This window comes from Canis lupus, chromosome 10, assembly GCF_011100685.1.
Source record: "Canis lupus familiaris isolate Mischka breed German Shepherd chromosome 10, alternate assembly UU_Cfam_GSD_1.0, whole genome shotgun sequence".
Lineage (NCBI taxonomy): Eukaryota > Metazoa > Chordata > Mammalia > Carnivora > Canidae > Canis > Canis lupus.
Window position 1 is genome coordinate 4432341 of NC_049231.1, and position 21828 is coordinate 4454168.

At 33.9% G+C, this 21828-nt stretch overlaps 1 protein-coding gene across 1 annotated transcript in view; it reads left to right on the forward strand.

Annotated features, from left to right (window-relative positions):
* The window catches only part of LOC119873559 (translation initiation factor IF-2-like), a 106798-nt gene that overhangs the window by 49020 nt on the left and 35950 nt on the right, over positions 1–21828 (forward strand). The window contains exon 4 of the mRNA XM_038549562.1: positions 2098–2182. Coding sequence (XP_038405490.1) covers positions 2098–2182 — 85 coding nt within the window. The remainder of the gene's footprint in view (positions 1–2097; positions 2183–21828) is intronic.

The window sequence follows — 21828 nt, forward strand, 5'->3', positions numbered from 1 at the left end:
AATTTCTTTTTTTTTTTTTTAAGATTTTATTTGTTTGACAGTGAACACAAGCAGAGGATGTGGCAGGGGGAGATGAAGAAGCAGACCCCTTAACTGAGGAGGGAGCCCTATGAGGGGCTCCATCCCTGGACCCTGAGATCATGACCTAAGCTAAAGGTAGACACTTCAGTGACTGAGCCACCCAGGTGCCCCTCTTTTTTTTTATGATTTTGGGCAGTGGGTGGCTAAGTGGTTGAGTGTCTGCCTTTGGCTCAGGACGTGATCCTAGAGACTCGAGATCAAGTCCTGCATCCTGCTTCTCCCTCTACTGTGTCTCTGCCTCTCTCTGTGTGTGTCTCTCATGAATAAATACATAAAATCTTTTTTAAAAAGATTTATTTATTTTTTAGAGGACAGGCATGAGTGGGGGGAGGGGCACAGGGAGAGGGAACAGACTTCCTGCTCAGTAGGGACCCCCATTCGGGGCTCGATCCCAAGACCCTGAAATCATGACTTGAGCTGAAAGTAAGAGTCAGGCACTTAACTGACTGAGCCATGCAGGCACCCTTAGCATTCGTTATTAATGGACATCCTTCAGCTTACTTTGTGCTTAAAAAATCTGATGAATAATAAAAATGATATTGTATCTCCAAATTGACATTAAAATCTCCAATATATTTTATCAACTAGAATTTAGGAAAATATGTGAGTGGCCAGTTATATAGTTTACAATGCGAACATATTATCATGTCCTATTCCTAGGAAGTACTAAAAAACAAAATATGCCATTACTACCTCAACGTTTGGGAAAATTGTGAATATCTGGGTCTTTTTGATAGTTCTGTTTCTCATTTAAGTATAGGAAGTTGATATTCTGGATAATTTATCAATCTTACATAAGTTTGGCTGATGGGAATTATTGTTTTGAATTTAGGCATTTCCAAGTATGTTGAAAGAACCCTCACTTTTTTCAGATAAGGTACAACTGATAACGGATCACAGAGGGATGACTTCTAGGAAATAAGTTCGTATTCACATGCACAAAGGGATAAGAATTACAAAGGATTCTGAGGAATGCATAACATTAATAACATAGAGCACATATATTTCAAGTAGTGTGCAACTCAAATATTTGTGTGAGATTTCCATTTCAAATTAAGAATTTGTATTTTCATGACATTACTTCAATGGTGCTATTGTGCAATTGTATTTAACCTGAGAAGGAAATTATAATTGTTCATACTGGGTTTCTTTGTGTGTGTGTGCATGCATGTTTGTTCTTCTTTTAAATATATTTACCTAACATACACACATGTATTAGAAAAAATATAGTTGGGCTATTTCCCCTAAATCATAGTTATGCCTGCCAACAACCCAAGAAATAAACATATTTAAACTCCTTTGAATAAATAAATTATATCTCCTGAATAGAGTCACCTGAAACCCAGGTATAGAGCTGAGAGTGAATTGACTTAAGCATAGAGATACTGTTGCTCTTTTTAAACTCCTCCAAGGTCAGCAAACATCACATCCCTTGTTTTGCAAAATGTCATTTCTCAGAACAATCCTGCAAGCGATATGGGGTTGACGTAATAGGATATTATAATTGATTCACTTATAAACTGTCATATCCAGGTTCAGGGCCTAATGACCCCATTACCGTTCGGTGAATTGTTCTACCTTTACTTCGTGTTACTAGGGCAGAGTTACCACAATACGCAGTTTACGGTGAGAGAGAAAAACTCTAGTCTTCATAACAATTTATAACTATTTTGACAAAAGCCATTCTTGTTTATTCTTCGAATCAGTAAAATCGATATCGACTTTTATCAAAAGACCAATGTACCAACAATGCCTTTTAAAAAACTGAAAATGAATTTACCAGCCAGTTATTTTATCAGCTTAAAGAAGACAGGATCAGGTTTGCACTTCGATCAGTCTCACAGGTGTGTGACCAGGCCTGCAGTGAATTGTACAGGAACAGTCTAAGAACATCAGATACTTGGAAAAAAATTTTAATCCCTCACGCAATTAGTCATTCCTATGAATATCTATAAATCCCTACTTATTTAATATTAAAATAAACTGTGAGTGGATAACACTTTGAATTTGTTTCAGATGTTGCAGCTACACTTGTGTGTGGAGTCACTAGGAGTCTGGATCCCTGGGTGCTGATGGAAAGTCCTTGCAGTGAGCACGTACCGTGAGTGCAATTGTTTGTTCTGTAAACTACTGAGATGAGAGGGTGAATTTGTGACTGCAGCATTTCCTAGCCTCTTCTGAAAAATATGAATATTTCAAAGACAAATTGTCATCTACTCTTCAATGAGTATGAAAGAAAGGTTATTGGTACAAGCAGTCTTCCTCCTAAGCTGATAAAGATTTTATAAGACATAAGGAGTTTCTGGGGATCCCTGGGTGGCACAGCGGTTTGGCGCCTGCCTTTGGCCCAGGGCGCGATCCTGGAGACCCGGGATCGAATCCCACGTCGGGCTCCCGGTGCATGGAGCCTGCTTTTCCCTCTGCCTGTGTCTCTGCCTCTCTCTCTCTCTCTCTGTGACTATCATAAAATAAAAATAAAAATTTAAAAAAAAAAAAAAAAGGAGTTTCTGTGATGCATGCCTGCTTGTAGTGTCTGAACAAGTTTATCCAGCCTCCTTTTGTGAAGGACTTTCGATTTTGATTTCTGAGCCTAAAATATATCCTCATCTTTGGAAATCTACTTATTATTGAAATTGTTTTAATAGTGCCATCTGTCTTCCTTTTCCATTGAAAAATTAAATCTATATTCAATTACACATGATATTTTTCATTGTTTAACTGTGTCATTACCTATTTCCTCTTACTTATCTGCTTGAAAATAAATATAGATCTTCTTATCCTGGGTCTATAGTGATCTCATCATGCTCAAATGAATTTCAGAAAGCTGGTGGTTATCCTTTTCCTTTCATCAATAAGCTGATACTTTTAAAAAATCATGTTATTAAAGAATATAATTTATTTTAACTTTTCATTACTCAAAGTTTTCATCCTGTCTTCTTTCCAGCTGCTAATAACTTTTAATGTCCTGTGGCTATTTCTAAAAAGCTTAGAATTGAGCATCGCTCTCTTGCTCTCTCTCTCTCTCCTATTTTTATAGTATAAACTTATCATTATACCACAGTAATCTAAGATCTTATCTTATGTCTCCTAGAGTCACGTTCAAGTCATAATATCATTTTTATGGACATATCCATGTGCTGAATACATTAACTATGTGGATTATTCCTCTCTCTCCACATATATATATATATGTTTGGTATAAAAATTGTTTATATCTATATATATTTGTAGATAAAGATATATAGATATACATTAAATTTACATATCTTGCTTTCTGCTCTAACACTGGGCCTATCACTGAATTCAGAACAAATTATTGATTAAAGTTGCTATATTGTTTTTATTTTTAAAATGCCCTGGAAAAGTTTCTTATTAGCTTAAGGCACCACTGCGCTCTACCATAAAACTCAACATTCTGGGCAGCCCTGGTGGTCAGCGGTTTAGTGCCTGCCTTCAGCTCAGGGCATGATCCTGGAGACCCGGGATCGAGTCCCACATTGGGCTCCCTGCATGGAGCCTGCTTCTCCCTCTGCCTCCTTCACTCTCTTTCTCTCTCTCATTGTCTCTCATGAATAAATAAATAAAATCTTAAAACACAAAAACCTCAACATTCTGCTCAAGTGGGATTCTATTGTCTCCTTTGCCACTTGGCATAATGAAATATTTATTTAAGGTGGTATGCAAGGTTTTTCAGAATTTCTGTTATTTTCATTGAATCTACCTATTGCCTATTCATAATTAGGACTAATCGTGTTCTTCTAAAAATATTAATCACATCATGTCTCTACCTTGCTCAAAACATTCCAAGAAGCTTCACATCATCTTGGAATAAAATCCAAAATCCTTGTAATGGTTTAATATGGTAGATCTTATATGATCTGATCTCTGCCAACTTTTCTAATTCCTAAGCATGTATTTCAGATGCATTACATCTGAAATCTTTGCCAGAGTTCTTTGTGCTACTTTTGAATCTTTGCCAAACATGCCCTGCTGATTTGTGCTTTATAACCTTACTATTTCTTGTTTCTTTTACATGAAATTTTGCCTAACTTCTCCATCTCCTCACTTGCCCATTTCTCATATTACTTTTATCTTTGCTCATGTAAGAAGCATATATAATGTTGTTCAAGAGAGAGTGGTCTTTACCCAATTTCTTGGAGTGCTATAACTGCATAGACTGGATGGGTTGATCAACAAAATGCCTTTTCTCACAGTTCTAGATGATGAGAAGTCCAAATTCAACATGCTGCTGGCAGATTTGGTTCCTGGTGATAAATTTTTTCATGGCTTATAGATAACTGCCTTCTTGCTGTGTCCTCTTATGGTCTTTCCTTAATGCCCTGGCACAGGGAAGGTGAGAGCAAACTCTGTTATCTCTCTTTATAAGGACATTCACTAATTGTTGTAGCAAGGCTCTACACTTATGACTACAATTAATCATAATTATTTCCTAGAAGGCCCCATCTCCAAATATAGCCACACTGGAGGTTCAGGCTTCAACATACAGATTTGAGAGGGATGCAAATATTCAGTTTATAACACCACTAAAATAGCATGCTCCTTCCTCTACAGTTCTCTACCCCTTATTCTTCTGTGATCCTCTTACTGAATTTAAAACTGTTTGAAATGGTACTACAGGATGCCTGGGTGGCTCAGTCTGTTAAGCATCTAACTCTTGATTTCATCTCAGGTCATGATCTCAGGGTCTTGGGATTGAGCCTCATGTGGGACCTCATGCTTAGTGGGGAGTCAGCTGCAGGATTTTCTCTTTCCTTCTGCCTCTGCCACTCCCCCCACTTGCATGCTCCCACATTCTCTCTCCCTCTTTCTCTAAAGTAAATAAATCTTTAATAATAATACCTACATCTCTGTTGGATTTCTCAAATAGAATGGAGGATTGGAGATGTCATTATATAATTTATATTTAACAAAAAACTTTTTGTTTCACGATAGTGGATATTTAAAGCAGCATGGGGATTTTACTTTTTTTTACTTACACATGGGATCTTATAAGAATAAATGAGTCATGGAAGTCCCCTTCACTCCTATTACAGGCAATTTATGTTACTCAAATTTCTATTAGGAAACTCTTCCAACTCTTTAAGCTATGTTTCTACATAATTCTATTTCAGGGAGTCAACAATATACCCGCCTTGATGATTATAGGATGCAAATATATTCTTACATAATTGCAGAGTACTTAAAATGCAAATGCCCATTGGAGGGAGGTAACTGAGTTAAATTACATAAGAAACTGTTTGTTAAACAATTTCTGTAGAGTTTTATATGCCAGAATATTGGTATTTTCAAAGAATGCATTTTTATTTAGACCCTTTAGATTGTTTGTTTTGTTTTGTCTCAGCACTGGTATTGCATCTATTCTCATTACTCTGTATTGCCTACATGTCCAAAGAATAATGGTGTCTCTTCTTCACTTTCTTCCTCATGTAATATAAACTAAATTAACCAATGCAAAATATGCATATGTGAACTTATTTTTTTCCTCCATGACCCTACAATGCACTAACCAGGGGGAGAAATTAATTGGAAAAAGGCATTAGAATAGAATAATTAGTTCTGATATGATTATGAATCCCTTAAATCTCTGACAGTTTCATCACTTAGTCCATTGATTTCAGGGAACAGCTTCTGGTACTTAAACAAAGCTACATTTTCAGTGGATATTGGAAATGATGTCAAGGAAAGCCACTCCTCTGAACATCACGTCTAACCTTCAATACCTCATTATTGACCAGATGCTGGCTCATTCATTCAAATTACTTAATTGAACAATTCAAGTCCAAGCATAAAGTAGACAAATTAATTTAGTGACTGTCAATAAACTGATATCCCCTGTGAAACTTCAGAAACTTTCTTTACAATTTGCAATAGTATTTGGTTGACCCATTTAAAAAACATATTATTTGAGTAAACATTACCTTAAATTCTGCTTTCAAATACTATTTGTGTTTTGTATTAGTTTATATTTTTTTCCTTATTGATAAATGGTTTTACTCTTGTTTTCATATCTTGAATCAATTCATCTTATGACATTTATTTTGGAATTATGCTTGGAGTAAGGTGAGTCATTCTTAAGTATATCTGTAACTTCATATTAAAATGGAAAGGTACCTATTTTTTTATGAAAAAACTATTTTTTTAAGAAATCTGAAGTTCCCCAAACTAGTTTTTATCCTCTATGTTCTTTGCCTTTATTGTTTAGTAAAATGGGTTCAGCTTCACCTTCTAAACCAACATTTTTACAAAACTATTCAATTTAACCTTTGGTATCAAAATTTCAGAGGACAGACATGGCATAAAATATTTTCCATGTAAGAAATTTTGGGGAAAAAAAGCAAAATTTTTATTGCGCACCTGTCTGAAAGATAAAATGCCCTCCAGTTCCCCAATTATAAAAGGTATAATCTCAAATACAATAATAGAATTACAGTCTAATCTATACTGAAAATTGAGTGCAGAGATTTATATCCCCAGTGCTATCATCACCCATTTCCAAATTTCTTTTAGTTTTCTTTATAGAGAATTCGCAAAGAATTAAAAACTTAAAAAAAGAGGATGCCTGGGCAGCACAGTTGGTTAAGTGTTGGATTCTTAGTTTGGTCTTAGATTTCAAGGTCATAGTTTGGTCTTAGATTTCAAGGTCATACTATTGGGCCTTGTGTCAAGCTCTAAGCCGAACACAGAGTCTCCTTCAGACTTTCTCTCCCTCTCCCTTTGCCCCTCCCACCCCCTTCTCTCTAAAAAAAAAATACATCTAAATAAATAAATAAATAAATAAATAAATAAATAAATAAATAAATAAATAAATAAATAAAAACTTAGAAAAATTTTCCTTCTCCAGAATAAATCATTCTTTAGAAAAGTTCTTTGGAAAAGTTCTTAAAGCTAAAGAAAAATGTTCCATTATGTTTGTTTGTTTGTTTTCCACATTTCAGTTTTAATCTGTCTTTTAACTCTGTTGTAAGTGATAAGACCATTATACCTATACCAACAATTTTGGGACCGCTGGGTGGCTCAGCGGTTTGGCACCTGCCTTTGGCCCGGGGCATGATCCTGGAGTCCCGGGATCGAGTCTTGCGTCAGACTCCCTGCATGGAGCCTGCTTCTCCCTCTGCCTGTGTCTCTGCTTCTCTCTCTATATATCTCTCATGAACAAATAAATAAAATCTTTAAAAAAATACAACAGTTTCCTAAGAATATCACACAAAAATAGAATACTTTATATAAAGTATACATGCACTATATTTAAAAGAGTTCTTTGAGCTTTTAGCAGGACAATTTATGGCAAATTAAATTAATTTTGGAGTTATAAAATAAAGATGTTTAAAATATGTTTATAAAATATCAGTAAAAGAGTATCCTAGCAAATAACTACAATGAAAATGGCATAATTTTAAGATTGTTTGATTAGTGAATTATTAACTGTTTATAGCACTGTATGAGAATTTTATGTAAATCCCTAGTAATGCAAAGAAGTCTATAGTTGTAGAGGGTGAGTGATTACTTGCAGAACTGGAGGGAGTTGAGAGGTGCAACGGAGAAATTTGAAAAGGGTATGGAGAAACTTGGGGGGAGCTACATGTTTGTGATTTAGTGATGGTTTTGCAGAGGTATTTATATGTCAAGTTGTCAAATTGTACCCTTTAAATTGGTACAGTCGTTTGTATGTAAATTTTACCTCAGTGATGCTGGAAAAATACATATATAGCAAAATTGGCACAACTAAAAGGAGAAATAAAGAAATCTATAAATAGATTAGGAAGCTTTAACATCTCTCAATTGTTACTAAAACAAGTAGATGATACATTAGTAAAGGATAAAAGATTTGAAAACCACTTAACTAAAAAGGCCTAATGAAAATACAAAGGACATTATATTCTAGGGGAAAAAAATCTTTAATTACACATAAAGATTTACCAGAATTAACCATATACGGCCTGTAGGGCATCAGTGGTGAATTCATTTAAGTAATTAAGAAAATTTTAAATTTTAATTAAGAATTTTTTTATATTAAACAATTTTATAAAGATTTTTTTTATAGTTTTACATAAACTATTTTAGAAAAAAGAAAGTAAACACTTAACTAGTTATATGAAGCAACTATAATTAAATATCTGGAAATGATTTTTATCACAGAGATTATTAAACATCCATTTATTTATGAATATAGTTGTAAAAATTCTGATGAAAATAACATCAAAACAAATTAGAAATATAAAACAACAGGTCTCTGAACAAGATTTATTTGCAAATTGAGCAGTGTTCAAAAATCATATCTAATGTATTTATCACATTAACTTGGGAAAAAAGGTGAAAATTTAGGTTGTTATCTTGAAGCCAGTAAAAAACTTTAAAAAATTTTTAACACTCATTTGTAGTTAAAAAATTAGAAGTAAAAAAAATTAAATTTGAAAAATTAGAATAAAAGGCAGCTTTCTTAGTGATTTTCAAATATAGCAAAAACCTAGAGCACATGTATTAATTTGGCTTATTAGATAAATATACCTGATGCCATCATTTTTTACAGCAATGTATTAGGTCCCAGATACTGTAATAAGGTGATAAAAGTAAATAAAAAACATAAAATTTAGAAAACAAATTTTTAATATCAAAATTTTAGATTAAATGGCTATATATGTAAAAAAAGGAAATTTCAGATAAATACCTACTAAATATTGTTAGAAACCATAAACTAGGAATAATTTTAGGAAAAATGTCTTCTGAATCTGTATATTTCAAAGTACAAAATGTTGAGAGAAATATTGTCGAATAATTATATTAAAAGGCATTTATTGCTCTTCAATTAAAAACAACTGATTTAAAGATGGCATCCAACTACTCGTAGTCATTGTATTTTTCAAGTCAGGCCCACACTGAAAGTTCAAAGGAAAAATTGCCAGTTTTACCAAAGAATGTTCCTAGTAAATAATGAAATAGGAAATACACATAAAACATAATAAAATATTATTCAGCCTTAAAAAAGAAAGAAACTCTGCCATTTGCAACAACATGGATGAAACTAGAAAACATTATGCTAAGTGAAATAAACCAGGAACAGAATGACAAATATTACTTGCTACCACTTATGTGAGGAATCTAAAAAAGTCAAAGTAAAAGCAGAAAGTACAATGGTGGTTGCTTGAGGCTGGAGGTGATAGGGCAGGAGAAATAGGAAGGTATTAGTCAAATGGTACAAAGTTTTGATTAATGCAAGAATAAGTCCTAGAACTCTACTGTACAACATAAGGCCTATGGTTAATAATACTGCAAGATATACTTTAAAAAATTGCTAAGCCTGTAGGTCTTATGCCGAATGGTTCTTATTGGATAAAAAATAATAATAAAGAAGACAGGAAGAAATTTTAGAGATGGTGGATATGTTGATGGCATGCATTGGGGTGATGATTTTATAGATGTGTATTATCTACAAATTCAAGATAATTGTTTTATTTTCTCAGACTCCACAGTCCTGAGTTCACTTTCAGGACAAAGGCTTTTGAAACTTAATCAATTTGGTCTGTTTTTTATGAAAGCACCCCTTTTATGATGTAATATTAAACAGTCTAACCACTGTAATATATGTGGAGAAGAGTACATCTGGAAGACAGAGATTGGTAGGCAGTGGGAAATAACAGAAGAATATACCTTTTTGCTTATGCATCTAAATTATTTTATACACATATGTAAGTAATGTGCAAAAAGCTCTCTCTCTATATTTATTCTACCGAAAATAATTAAACCACTTCTGAGTACTAGATGCTTTCATTACTGGTATAATATAATATAATATAATAGTTATATTTACATACAACATATGAATGCTAAATATGAGGGATGTCTGTCACAGATTGGTCAGAATATTTTTCTCCCCACATTCTATTTTGAAATGTAACTAGCCCATCAAACGAAGGAGATGTTTCTCCTTGTATATAAGCTGACCTTTTGACCGATTTTGCCAGTGTACTGTGGAAGTGACATTGTGTGACTTTCTAAGACTGGATTTTAAGAGAACCACTGTTTCTGCCTTTGCATCCTGGAATGTTCCTTCTTGGAGACTACAGTCACTCAAAGGGGCTGACATGTTAGAGGACAGAAGCTTCTGGCTGTCTCAGTTGAGACCCATTGGACAGCTAGCACCAACTGCCAACTATATGAGTGTATCCATTTTCAAACCTCCAGATATCCAACTGAAACCAGGTAAAGATTAAGAACTGCCTGCAGAACTCATTAAGATCTGCAGAAGATCATAAGAAGAAATTACTGGTTATTATTTATGCTTCTGTATTTTGGGGCCGATTTGTTATATATGAAGAGATAGCCAAACAAGTCTTGAAGTCATAGCTCTGCCTTAAAAAAGGGACAGTGAAATATTTTCACAGAAAAAGTATTTTAGAAGATCGTTTTATATATTTATCTTCCCCTTCTATTTTCTATCTCTTGGCATTCACTCTAAACTCTGTATTATTTAAGCCAGGAGTCAAGAAACTATAGTCCACAAAATTGTTATGGGTTGAATCATGTCTCCCAAAAGTATGTTGGAGTCCTGACCCCACAGTACCTGTGAATATAACCTTATTTAGAATTAGGGTATCGAGTTTGGATGAGTACATACGGGATTAGTTGGAGCCCTAATTCAGTGTGAGTGGTATCTATTAGAAGAGGAGAAGAGACACAATAGAACACCATGTGACAATGGAAAGAGAGATTGGAGAGATACATCAAGAAGCAAAGACATGCCAGAGGTTGCCAACAACTACCAGAAGCTAGGAGAGAGGCAGAGAAGTGATTGTCCTACAGAGTGCCCAGAAGGGATCAACCTTGCTGACACTTTGATGTCAGACCTATAGGCTGCAGAACTATGAGAGCATAACCTATTGTTTTTAGCCACCAAATCTGTAGTGATTTGTTATGGTGGCTCTAGGAAACTAATACAGAGCCAAATGCAGCCTAACCACCTGTTATTTATAAATAATGTTTTATTGTAGTGCAGCCAGTTCATTCGTTTATATTTTATATACTGTCTGTGACTGCTTTCTTGCTACAATGGCAGAGTTGAATAGTTGCTACAGAAATCAAATGACCTATAAATGTGTGTGTGTGTGTATCACTGATTATATCATGCATCCTTTCTGAACACAATGGCATAAAACTAGAAATGAGAGGCACCTGGGTGGCTCAGGTGGTTAAGCACCTGCCTTCCACTCAAGTATTGAGCTTAGGGTCCTGGAATTGAGCAGTGCATTGGGCTCTCCACTTAACACGGAATCTCTGCATCTCCCTTTCACTTCTCCCTCTGTGCTTTCTCTTTCTCTCTTTCATAAATAAATAAATAAATAAATAAATAAAAAATAAATAAAATCTTTTAAAAACAAACTAGAAATCAATCAAAAGAAAAAAATCTGGAAAAAAAATACATGGAGGTTAAATAACATGCAACTAAACAATGGATAAGTCAGCCGAAAAATCAGAGGAGATAAAAATATCCATAGAAACAAATGAAAACATAATGTTCCCAAATCAATGGGATGCAGCAAAAGCTATCCTAAGGGAGAAGATTATAGCCAAACAGGCCTACTTCAAGAAGTAAGAAAAATCTCAAATAAACAACCTAACCTTTTTACCTAAAGGAGCTTCAAAAAGAAGAACAAAGCCCAGAGCCAGTAGAAGGAAGGAAATAATAGAGATGAGAGCAGAAATAAATGAAATAGAGATGCAAAACACTATAGAACAAGTCAGTGAAACCAGGAGCCAGTTCTTCAAAAAGATCAACACAATTGATAAACCTCTAGCCAGACTCATCAAGAAAAAAAGATAAATGAATGAAATTAAAAATGAAGGAGGGAAATGAGAACTGACACTATAAAAATACAAAGGATTATAAGAGACTATTATGAAAAACTATGCTAATTTTATATGTTAATAAAGAAATGGATAAATTCCTTGAAACATACAACCTTTCCATACTGAATCAGGAACAAATAGAAAATTTGAACAGACCAATTACCAGCAATGATAAAAAAAAAACTTCTAACAAACCAAAGTTTAGGACCAGATGGCTTCACGAGTGAATTCTACCAAACATTTAAAAATAAGTTAAAACCTATTTTCCTCAAACTGTTCCAAGAAATAGAAGAGGAAGGAGCACTTCCAAATTCATCCTACAAGGCCAACATTACACTGATTCTAAAACCAGACAAAGACTACAAAAGAACTACAGGCCAATGTCTCTGATAAATATAGATGCATAAATCCTCAATAAAATATTAACAAACCAAATCCAACAATACATTAAACAAATCGATCATTCTCTAGAATCAAGTGGGTTTTTTTCCAGAGGTACAATAGTTCAATATTCACAAATCCAATGAACACGATACATCATATTAACAAGAGAAAGGATAAAAAATAATCTCAATAGATATAAAAAAAATTTGACAAAGTACAACATCCATTCATAGTAAAAACTCTCAACAAAGTAGGTTTAGAGGGCAAATACCTCCTTATATGAAAAACCCATAGCTAACATCATAACTCTTAGGTGTAAGACTGAGAGCTTTTCCTGTAAGCTCAGGAGTAGGACAAGGATGTCCACTCTTAACCTCTTTTATTCAAGATAGTATGAAAGTCCTAGGTGCAGCAATCAGATAAGAAAAAGAAATAAAAAGGAAGAAGCAAAACTTTCATTATTTACATATAACATGAAACTATACTTAGAAAACTCTAAGGACTCCACTAAAAAAAATACTTGAATAAATTCAGTAAAGTCACAGGATACAAAATTAAAATATAGAAATCTGTTGCATTTCTGTACACTAATGAAATAGAGGAACGAAAACACAGTGACATTTACATGAATGTATACATATGCACATATATACACATGTGCATAGACATATATAGATATGTAAAATTAAATTGTTGAGATTAAATGTCTGAGATAAAATATATTTGCAGTATCTTCCTCTATGGCAAATACCACAGTTCTAATGCTCTATTGTAATGGGAATACTTAGCAGTAAAATAAGTCATCTAGCAGTTAAATGATTTGCTTAGTTCCCATAGACATTCTGAGATAATAAATAGGATCTCTTAATATGACTTTGTCTTGAAAACATATTCAAATCATAACTTTATTCATGGGATAGTCTAAAGTATATTCTTTTGATTGCTAAATAAAAGGATCAGTTGTCTTTATGGTATCTTTTTGTGGTATCTCTTTACACACAGTCAAAAAAGAGCTAAAGTACTAGTTACTTTTGAATCATATTTGGAGTCAGTGAAGTTTGAGTTAAACTTGTAAAATGGTGAATTTCACTTGGTCCTGACTTACTAGTTCCAGTTCATTAGAGAAGGTATTTTAACCCAAAATCTGAGGCTTTCATCAGAATTTCCTAAATATATATAATATTAAAGGAAATATGCTATATAATCTTAAAGTTAATCTTCATAAGTTGCAGGGGCCCTCCACACTAATGAAACATGGAAATTCCAATAAAAACAAACTTTAGGTCTTATGGAAGCTCATATCAGCAGATAAAAGTTTTATATCTTCTGCATATGTATTCTCTTTGTACATCTCCAGATTTGAAAGTGTTCTTGTGAATTAATGCTTTCTTTCTAGTATAATTGCTATTGAAATATGTCTCTATTCACAGAAATAGTTCTTTGACAATATATTTCCCTTTGTGTCCTTTGACAGTTCTTTGTCGAAAAAGTAGAAAACAGCATCATCTCCTGTATTAGAAATAGTTTATTTTTTTGAATTTTTAATTTTTTAAGGATTTATTTATGAATTTTAGAGAGAGAGGGAGAAAGAGAGTGAGCGCACATAAGTGAGGAGAGGGTGAGAGAATCAAGCAGACTCCCTGCTGAGCATGGAGCCCTGACATGGGGCTCAATCTCAAAACCCTGAGAACAGGACCTGTGCTGAAATCAAGAGTAGGATGCTCAACCGACTGAGCCACCTTGGTGCCCCTGGAATAATGTGAGTAGAAATGTGGGTGGTTAGCACAGAAATAGGAAAAGAAAGAGAGGAGAATTCTCTAGGAGAAGTTTTGGCTATTGTTACCTTTTAAAATGGTTCTATTTTCCAAATGCTGTAATATTTACTACATCATATGTTTCATGAACATTTGGATAGCAGTTGAGTTGCATACATACTGTCTGTGGGCAATATTTAAAATATTATCAGCTTATCAGCTAATTATTTGAAGAATACTCTATCAAAGAGTTTACAATTTCTTTAGAAAGCAGAGTAAGATATTGGAGTGGAACTTTCACTGTTCCTAGCATAGGCAACTGGAAATGCAAGTTTAAGGTTAAGAGGAATCAAGAAAGCTTCATTACAGAGGAATCTTGAGAAGAGGAAGCATATCAACAGGTGAATGAGCCAGCTCTCTCCCCTCTTTCACCCTAACCCTCTCTTCCCTTTTGTACTGTCAAACATAAGAGTGAGGACCACAGGTTTCTTTGGATCATGAAGGAATGCTGTGGTTTTCTTTTTTCCATCAGGAAGGAGTTATGACTGTGCAGTCCTTTCAGCGAAGATGATGATGTTTAAGACATTACCTCTTAGAGATTGTCCCTAAAAAATAAAGGGAAACAGCCTTTCCTTGGTGTTTGCTTATGCAGTGCACTTAAGGAACATGGTTCTGTGCAAAATGTCTCTATAGCCAGAAGTAGTCTTAGTCTAAATAAAACAATGGTAAAATAGGTAAATTATCAATGGATCAATATAAACAGTTACCAAAATTTAAATAGAGATTTGAGAGAATGTTGCATATAATATAAACCATAATTATTAAAAGCAAAAGCAAGTTCAAATTTAGAAAATAAACCCAACAAACTCTATTTGATTGATAATGCTTCTCTAACCCCAAGCAATGGGTTATTCTCCAACCAGTTTTTTTAATCCTACTAATAGTGGTAGGATTTTTCATTTTGGGAAGAACTGATCACTAAAAATCATAGTGACCCTCAAATATTTGAAACTTGGAATAATTGAGTTTCAAATGTTCCAAGACTGTACTGTCCTAGACTGATATTTTCAGACCTGATGGTTTGGGCTCAGGGGCTTTATCCCCAGCCTTAACTGCAATCTTACTCCTCTCTTACCCCTGCTCCTTTATTATTTTCACGGAGTCTTTTCCTTATTGTTTCTAAAAGCATATCTGACTCTAAACAAAAAGAAGTATTTGGGATTTAAAAAAAAAAGGATGAAACACACAAAGTAAATTTTAGTATCACTTTGGAAGCCTAAGACAGTTGAACTAATGATCAATATTTAGTTTTAGCTAAGCGTTCTCGGTTCTTAAAACACCTTGGAACATAGTTTTAAGACAAATAAAAGTCATGCACTATGACCAGATATCTCTTTGTCCCTTAATATTTAAAATAAATCTTTTAAAATCCCTGGAGAACGGTGTCTTCTTACAGATTGTTGTACATTCCCTGCAGCTAGGATTTTTCACAGTTACTGCTGGCTCTGAGCTCCTACTTTGCTAAATTTAGGAATCATGTTGTATTTCACTTGGGTTTTCTTGCTTATACTTTAGTGAAATTGAGCCTTACACTTAATTTTTTCCCCAACAGACCTGTCACCTCATATTGGTTTCCATTAAAGATTTTAGGGAAAAAAATGGAAAACTAAAGTTATTTTTTTTTAACTCTAGTCAGTTCTTCATCCTTTTTAAAGCTGTTAAACTTGAGTTGGTGTCATGCTCTACATTTTCCCAATCACTTAAGAAGCCATTGAGATATGTGCATATATTGCTTTTTCCTGCGTGGTAGAAAATTTGTTTTTATTTCTATATTTAGCTAATGGCCTACCTTTTCTCTAAAATATATGGAACTAATGGGTCCAATAATAGTCTCCCTTCATGACCTAGTGAAATATCATGATAGGTAGAGATTGCTTCCTCAAACTCTTTGATAAAACAAACAGAAAACACTCAACTTTCTCAAAAAGGGAATAAAAGACTTTTTATCCAGCTGTTTAGTGCTGCCTTCAGTATATTCATTTGAAATGCTTCTTAACTATTCTAGTTATTAACACACATGCACAGCAGTGAGAGATTTACTGTAATCTTAATATACAGTCCAAGTTTCTCTGAAAGGAAAAGAGAATCCATTAGAAAACAGTGGTTTAAGAAGCCATAAGGAAGCCAAAGGGACTAAGACTCAAGCAATGAACTTTGGGAGGATATCAGTATTGTTGTATGAATATAAAACACATGAAACTAAATTTATTCTTGGACTGAATCACATCACTTAACCATTTATCGAAAGCATTCTGATTGGATATTTTAGGCAAATCTCTAGATAGACCCAGTATTCCTAATACTCTTATCATCCTCATGTGTACTAACACTAGTCATCTGCAACTTTTAAAACATGATACGTATATGGAGAGTGGGTTTTATAAAGACTTTAAGAGGAAACATATATATATTCCAGTCCCCTTATTATAAAATTAATAACTTGAACATAACTGATGAGGTATCTTCACCAAAACTACAGAAAAATGGCAAAGTTAAGAAGAGTCCTGACTGCCTACCACTGACTTCTATGCTTATTTTAATAGTGGCTGAGGTTTAAAATAATATACTATTTGCTTACTTGTAATGGAAAATGTATATTTTTTATTCATATTCATGTTTAGCCCAAGTTATGTGTGTTTTCAGAATGTTGTATGTCTTAGTTCTGGCTGTGGTAACAAAAATATTATAGACTGAGTGGCTTAAACTCAAAATTCTGGAAGCTAGGAAGTCCAAGATCAAGGCACTGTCAGATTCTATGTCTGATGAGACCTTGTCTTCTCCCTGTGTCCTCATGTGGCAGAAGGGGCAAGGGGGCTCTTTGACATCCCTTTTAACAAGGCACTAATCCCATTCATTAGGTCACCCTCACCACTCAGTCACCTCCTAAAAACTCCACCTCCAAAAAATGTTACACTGAGGACTGAATTTGAACATTGGAATTTGGGGAGGGTGGTAGAGGGCACAAATATTTAGTCTAGAGCATGATATGAAAAAATATAGATATTTTATTTTTAACTTTTTTGAAATATAAACATTTTAAGTTAAATTTAAAACATTTAAAGGAATTTCTTCGTAAAGCAAAGTGTCTTTGGGAAAAATGAAAAATTGTTCTTATTTATCTGCTTAGTTGTTAAATGTATTTATACCTATCTACATTTACATATGACTATATCTTCCTATATATGGATGTATAGGTATATTTTAATATACCTAAATAAAAGTAATTCCTCCTAATTAACTTTGCCTTCATTCATCGGGAATGCAGTTTGAGGTATTACGTATTACCTAAAATAAATGTAAAATTAACTTTTTAAAAAATCTATTTTTGGGCAGCCCAGGTGGCTCAGCAGTTTAGTGCTGCCTTCAGCCCAGGGCTTGATCCTGGAGACCCGGGATCCGGATCAAGTGCCACATCAGGCTCCCTGCATGGAGCCTGCTTCTCCCTCTGCCTGTGTCTCTGCCTCTCTCTGTGTCTCTCATGAATAAATAGATAAAACATTTTTTAAAAATCTATTTTCATAAGCTCCATGTGACAGATACTTACCAAAAAACTCTATCAACTTAATATGTTTCTAAACCTAAACATGTATAAAAATAAATGTTCAAAAAAAAATGTTCAGATATTCTTTAAAACCAAGTTTCTGATCTTGTAAAGAGTTACTTCTTACCAAATTAATATTAAGATGATATTATTTTTCTGAAATGTATAGTATATCTAGTTTTTATACATGCAGAAATTTTTTGTACACAAAATTGAAATTTGGATATTAGTTATATTTTAAGTACTTTTATTGCAGAGTTTTAATATACTAAATTGCTAAATACGTAATGTTAGCTAGATATATTTGGAATATACAAAGATAACTAATATTTGCAGGGAAGACAATAGACAATTTAAATAGTCAAATTTTATTTCATCACTATTCACATTAATAGTCAAATGTAAATATGCAAAGAACAAAATTGTACATATTTTTGTTCAAATTTCTCACAGAATTTTGAAAGAAGTTGGCTTAAACATGTAGGTATTGAATTGACTTCATGGAAAAGATTAGTTTTTTTGTTTTCTGGTTAAAACTTTTACTGTATCTGACTTGGGTTTCACCTTTAAGATAGTACCTTTTCTCATAAAAATCTATAAGGAGTTTAGGAAAGTAAAATACTGCATGTCATTATATATTCAGGTAAAATCATCTTGGGCAATTAAGCATTCATCATCACTTTTAAACAAATTTCCTTAGCCATTTTACAACTGAATTGTATTAATTCATTTATTTAATTGACTGCAATTGGTGACCTGCCCTTTTTGGACCTTTATTCCTGCTCTGTCATAGTTTTAAAATTGAATGCATGAAGAAAACTGCAAATTTTTGGGGGTAAATATTTATATTTTATTTTCATGGAAAATAATTTATTTCAAGTTAACATTCTATTTCTTAAGTAAATTTGGTCTTTTCAGTCAAAAAGAATGAGGTAAGGGCAGCCCCGGTGGCCCAGCAGTTTAGTGCCGCCTTCAGCCCGGGATGTGATTCTGGAGACCCGGGATCGAGTCCCACATCAGGCTCCCTGCATGGAGCCTGCTTCTCCCTCTGCTTGTGTCTCTGCCTCTCTCTCTCTCTGTCTGTCATGAATAAATAAATAAATAAAATCTTAAAAAAAAAAAAAAAAGAATGAGGTAGGAAATACAGAATGTCATTTTAAAAAGGGACAATGCAATTTAATGTGATTAAAAGTGAATGAAATCCATGGTACCAAGGGAGTAAAAAGAAATTAGTTTACTAAAAAAAAAAATTAAAAAATTAAAAAAAAGAAATTAGTTTACTGTTTTAAGGTAATATATGGATCATATGTAGCTACACACCAAGGCACCAAAATGAAGAAGCTTAAGTATGCTTTTAAGTTTTGAGAATTCAGTGGATGTAGTTTCAGGATTTCAACAATGATTTTAGGTTTTGTCAAAAAAAAAAAAAAAAGAAAGAAAATAGTGCTTTAACTGGAGAGCATGATAGTCATAGGTATAACACTAGGTTTTATCATACTTTGAAGTTTACACAATATGTTTTTTCTCCTCTTCCCAACCAGCCCCTGTATACAGTGTAAAGAGTGCTTGTTACATGGTAGATTAGACAAAAGGGTTTACCTCTGCTCTCATACTCATGAGCTCTCATACTGCTCTCATACTCATATCTCTGCTCTCAACTTCGCTGATGTGATAGCATCAAAAAGGAAATGTATAAAACTATATAAACAGAGATTCATGGGGGAAAAAGGAGCCAGCAATGAATAAATATTAATGGGTAGCAGAAATAAAAGGACTTAGCAATGCTAAAGAAGCTAAACACTAAAGGCCTGCTAAGGGGGATACTTATGGCAAGAAAGATAATTCAAACCACATATACCCAGAAAGCCTCAGGGAGCCAGCAGGTGCAATGATGAAGGCAAGATGAGTGGATTGGCTAAAAACAAAGGAAATAGGTGAGGGCATTTATGAGAAGGAGATCCTCAGGCCCTTTCCCTCATTCACACATCTTCTAAGAACTTGTCCCACAAAGATTGTGTAATCTGTACATAAGTTGGAAAAAAAAAAAAGACTAAAGTCTTTGAGAATTAAGACAGAGTGAAAAGCTGGGGAAGAGCAATAAATGGAAATGGGAGAATAAGTCTTCATCCCTCTCCCTCTTGCGTTCTGGAAGAGGATAGAGAGTTCCTTTGGAGAACCTGAGTAGCCTCAGAGGAAACACAAAAAATGAAAAATGGTAGCTTCCAAGATGTGGGGTTCTTTAACAATATGGTTGATGCTTCAACTGGTTTCCATACAATGAAGCATAACAGGAGACTGACTTTCCCATGCACCCTGCTTTCAAACACTGTATGAGAGAACAACCAAGTTTGCCAGACATCTGTACCCAACATGAAGGTCACAGAAACTAAAACCAAAGTAAAAGAAATAGAGAAAGTAGGTCACTGACCAAAGATTAGGAATTCAGATTGGAAAGAATCTCTCATTAACAATACTGTATACTAGACAAAAATGTAAAACTAATGTAAAATTCTGAGGTGAAATGTTATCCAAAAATCTATACCCAGTCCTCCCCCCCCTAAGAAAAGTTGAGTATAGAAGGAACAGGTCTTTCATAAACTAGAGTTTCTTCAAACATCTCATCTACAGAGAGAGTGTACACAAGCCAGAGAGAGGGTCAGAGGGAGAGGGAGAAGCAGACTCCCCACTGAGTGTGGAGTTCAAGGTATGGCTTGCCACTGCTCCTTCCCAGGACCCTGACGTCAGACAGCTGACGTCAACCAACTGGGCCACCCAGGCGCCCCTGTCTTTTTTTTAAATAGTACCCTGAAGGGTATAAGGCCTAATTTATCTCTTTAAATTGTATATGCTTTTATTATTGTTTGATTAAATATTTTAAAATAATTTTTAAAGGAATAGTTTCAAATAGCACTACCTTATGACAAAATCTGACAATTGTGAGTTTGAGTTATATATGTTTATACGTTGTTTAACATTTTTACATAGGATGTGCTGAATAATAAATTCTCAATCTAAAAAATGTTCTTATATCCATACCATAGAGCTCTATTATTATTCATATCTGGTTTAATATTGATATTACTGACTTGGATTAAAGTACAGGTGACACATTACTGCTCTGTCTAGATTGGCTTAATTGCAATAACAAAACATTTCACTGTGGCTTAAGGAAACAGGAATTTATTTTTCTTGTGAGAAATTTGGGAGTTACCCATTTGCTAGAGTGTTTTTTTTTCCTGTTTATTAATCTGTATTCCTATATCATGCAAAGGAAAATCCAATATTTAAGCCCATAGAGGTAATACAATATAAAATCACAGGTCATACAGAAGATGATATTGGCAACTGAACATTCCAAAAGTTTGCCTTATTTATTCCCATTTTAAAATTGAAGAGTTAATTTCTGGGTACAGACATAGGAAATCAGGTTTATACCCTATCCACTTCTCTGTGTATAATTGAAACCACATTACAGTATATAATGACAGCTCTGGCTGTCTTTGCTACAGAGCAAATACATATGTTGATGCTCCTGATGCTTTTTGGCACCAATTCCCCACAAAATCTAGAAGAAACCTTGGAATTTTAGTCTTTAAAATAATATGATGACCCTAATTGCCATTAAATTGGTGGCAAAGAGGATTATTTTTCAGCTTTATTGAAGTATAATTGTCAAAATTGTGATGTATTTAGCATACCACATAATTTGATATATACATATGTTGTAAAAGGATTCCCCCATCAAGTTAATGAATTCTTCACCTTACGTATTTACCTTAGGCTCTAGTTTCTTAGCAAATTCATATTATACAATACAGTATTATCAATTACAGGCACTGAACTATATATTACTCAGGTCTTATTCAATCTTACAATTGAAAATTTGTACTCTTGCCAACCTCTTTCAATTTCCTCCACCCCTTTCCCCTGGCAAACAATTTTCTACTCTGTTTTCTATGAGTAACACATTTTTTGGGGGGTAAATTTTTTAAGGTTGCACATATAAATGTTATCCAGGTGGTATTTCTCTTTCTCTTTCTGGCTAATTTCACTTAGCATAATGCCCTCCAGTTTCATTCACACTGTTGCAAATGACAGGATTTCCTTCTTTTTTAAGGCTGAATAATATTCCATGTAAATATCACA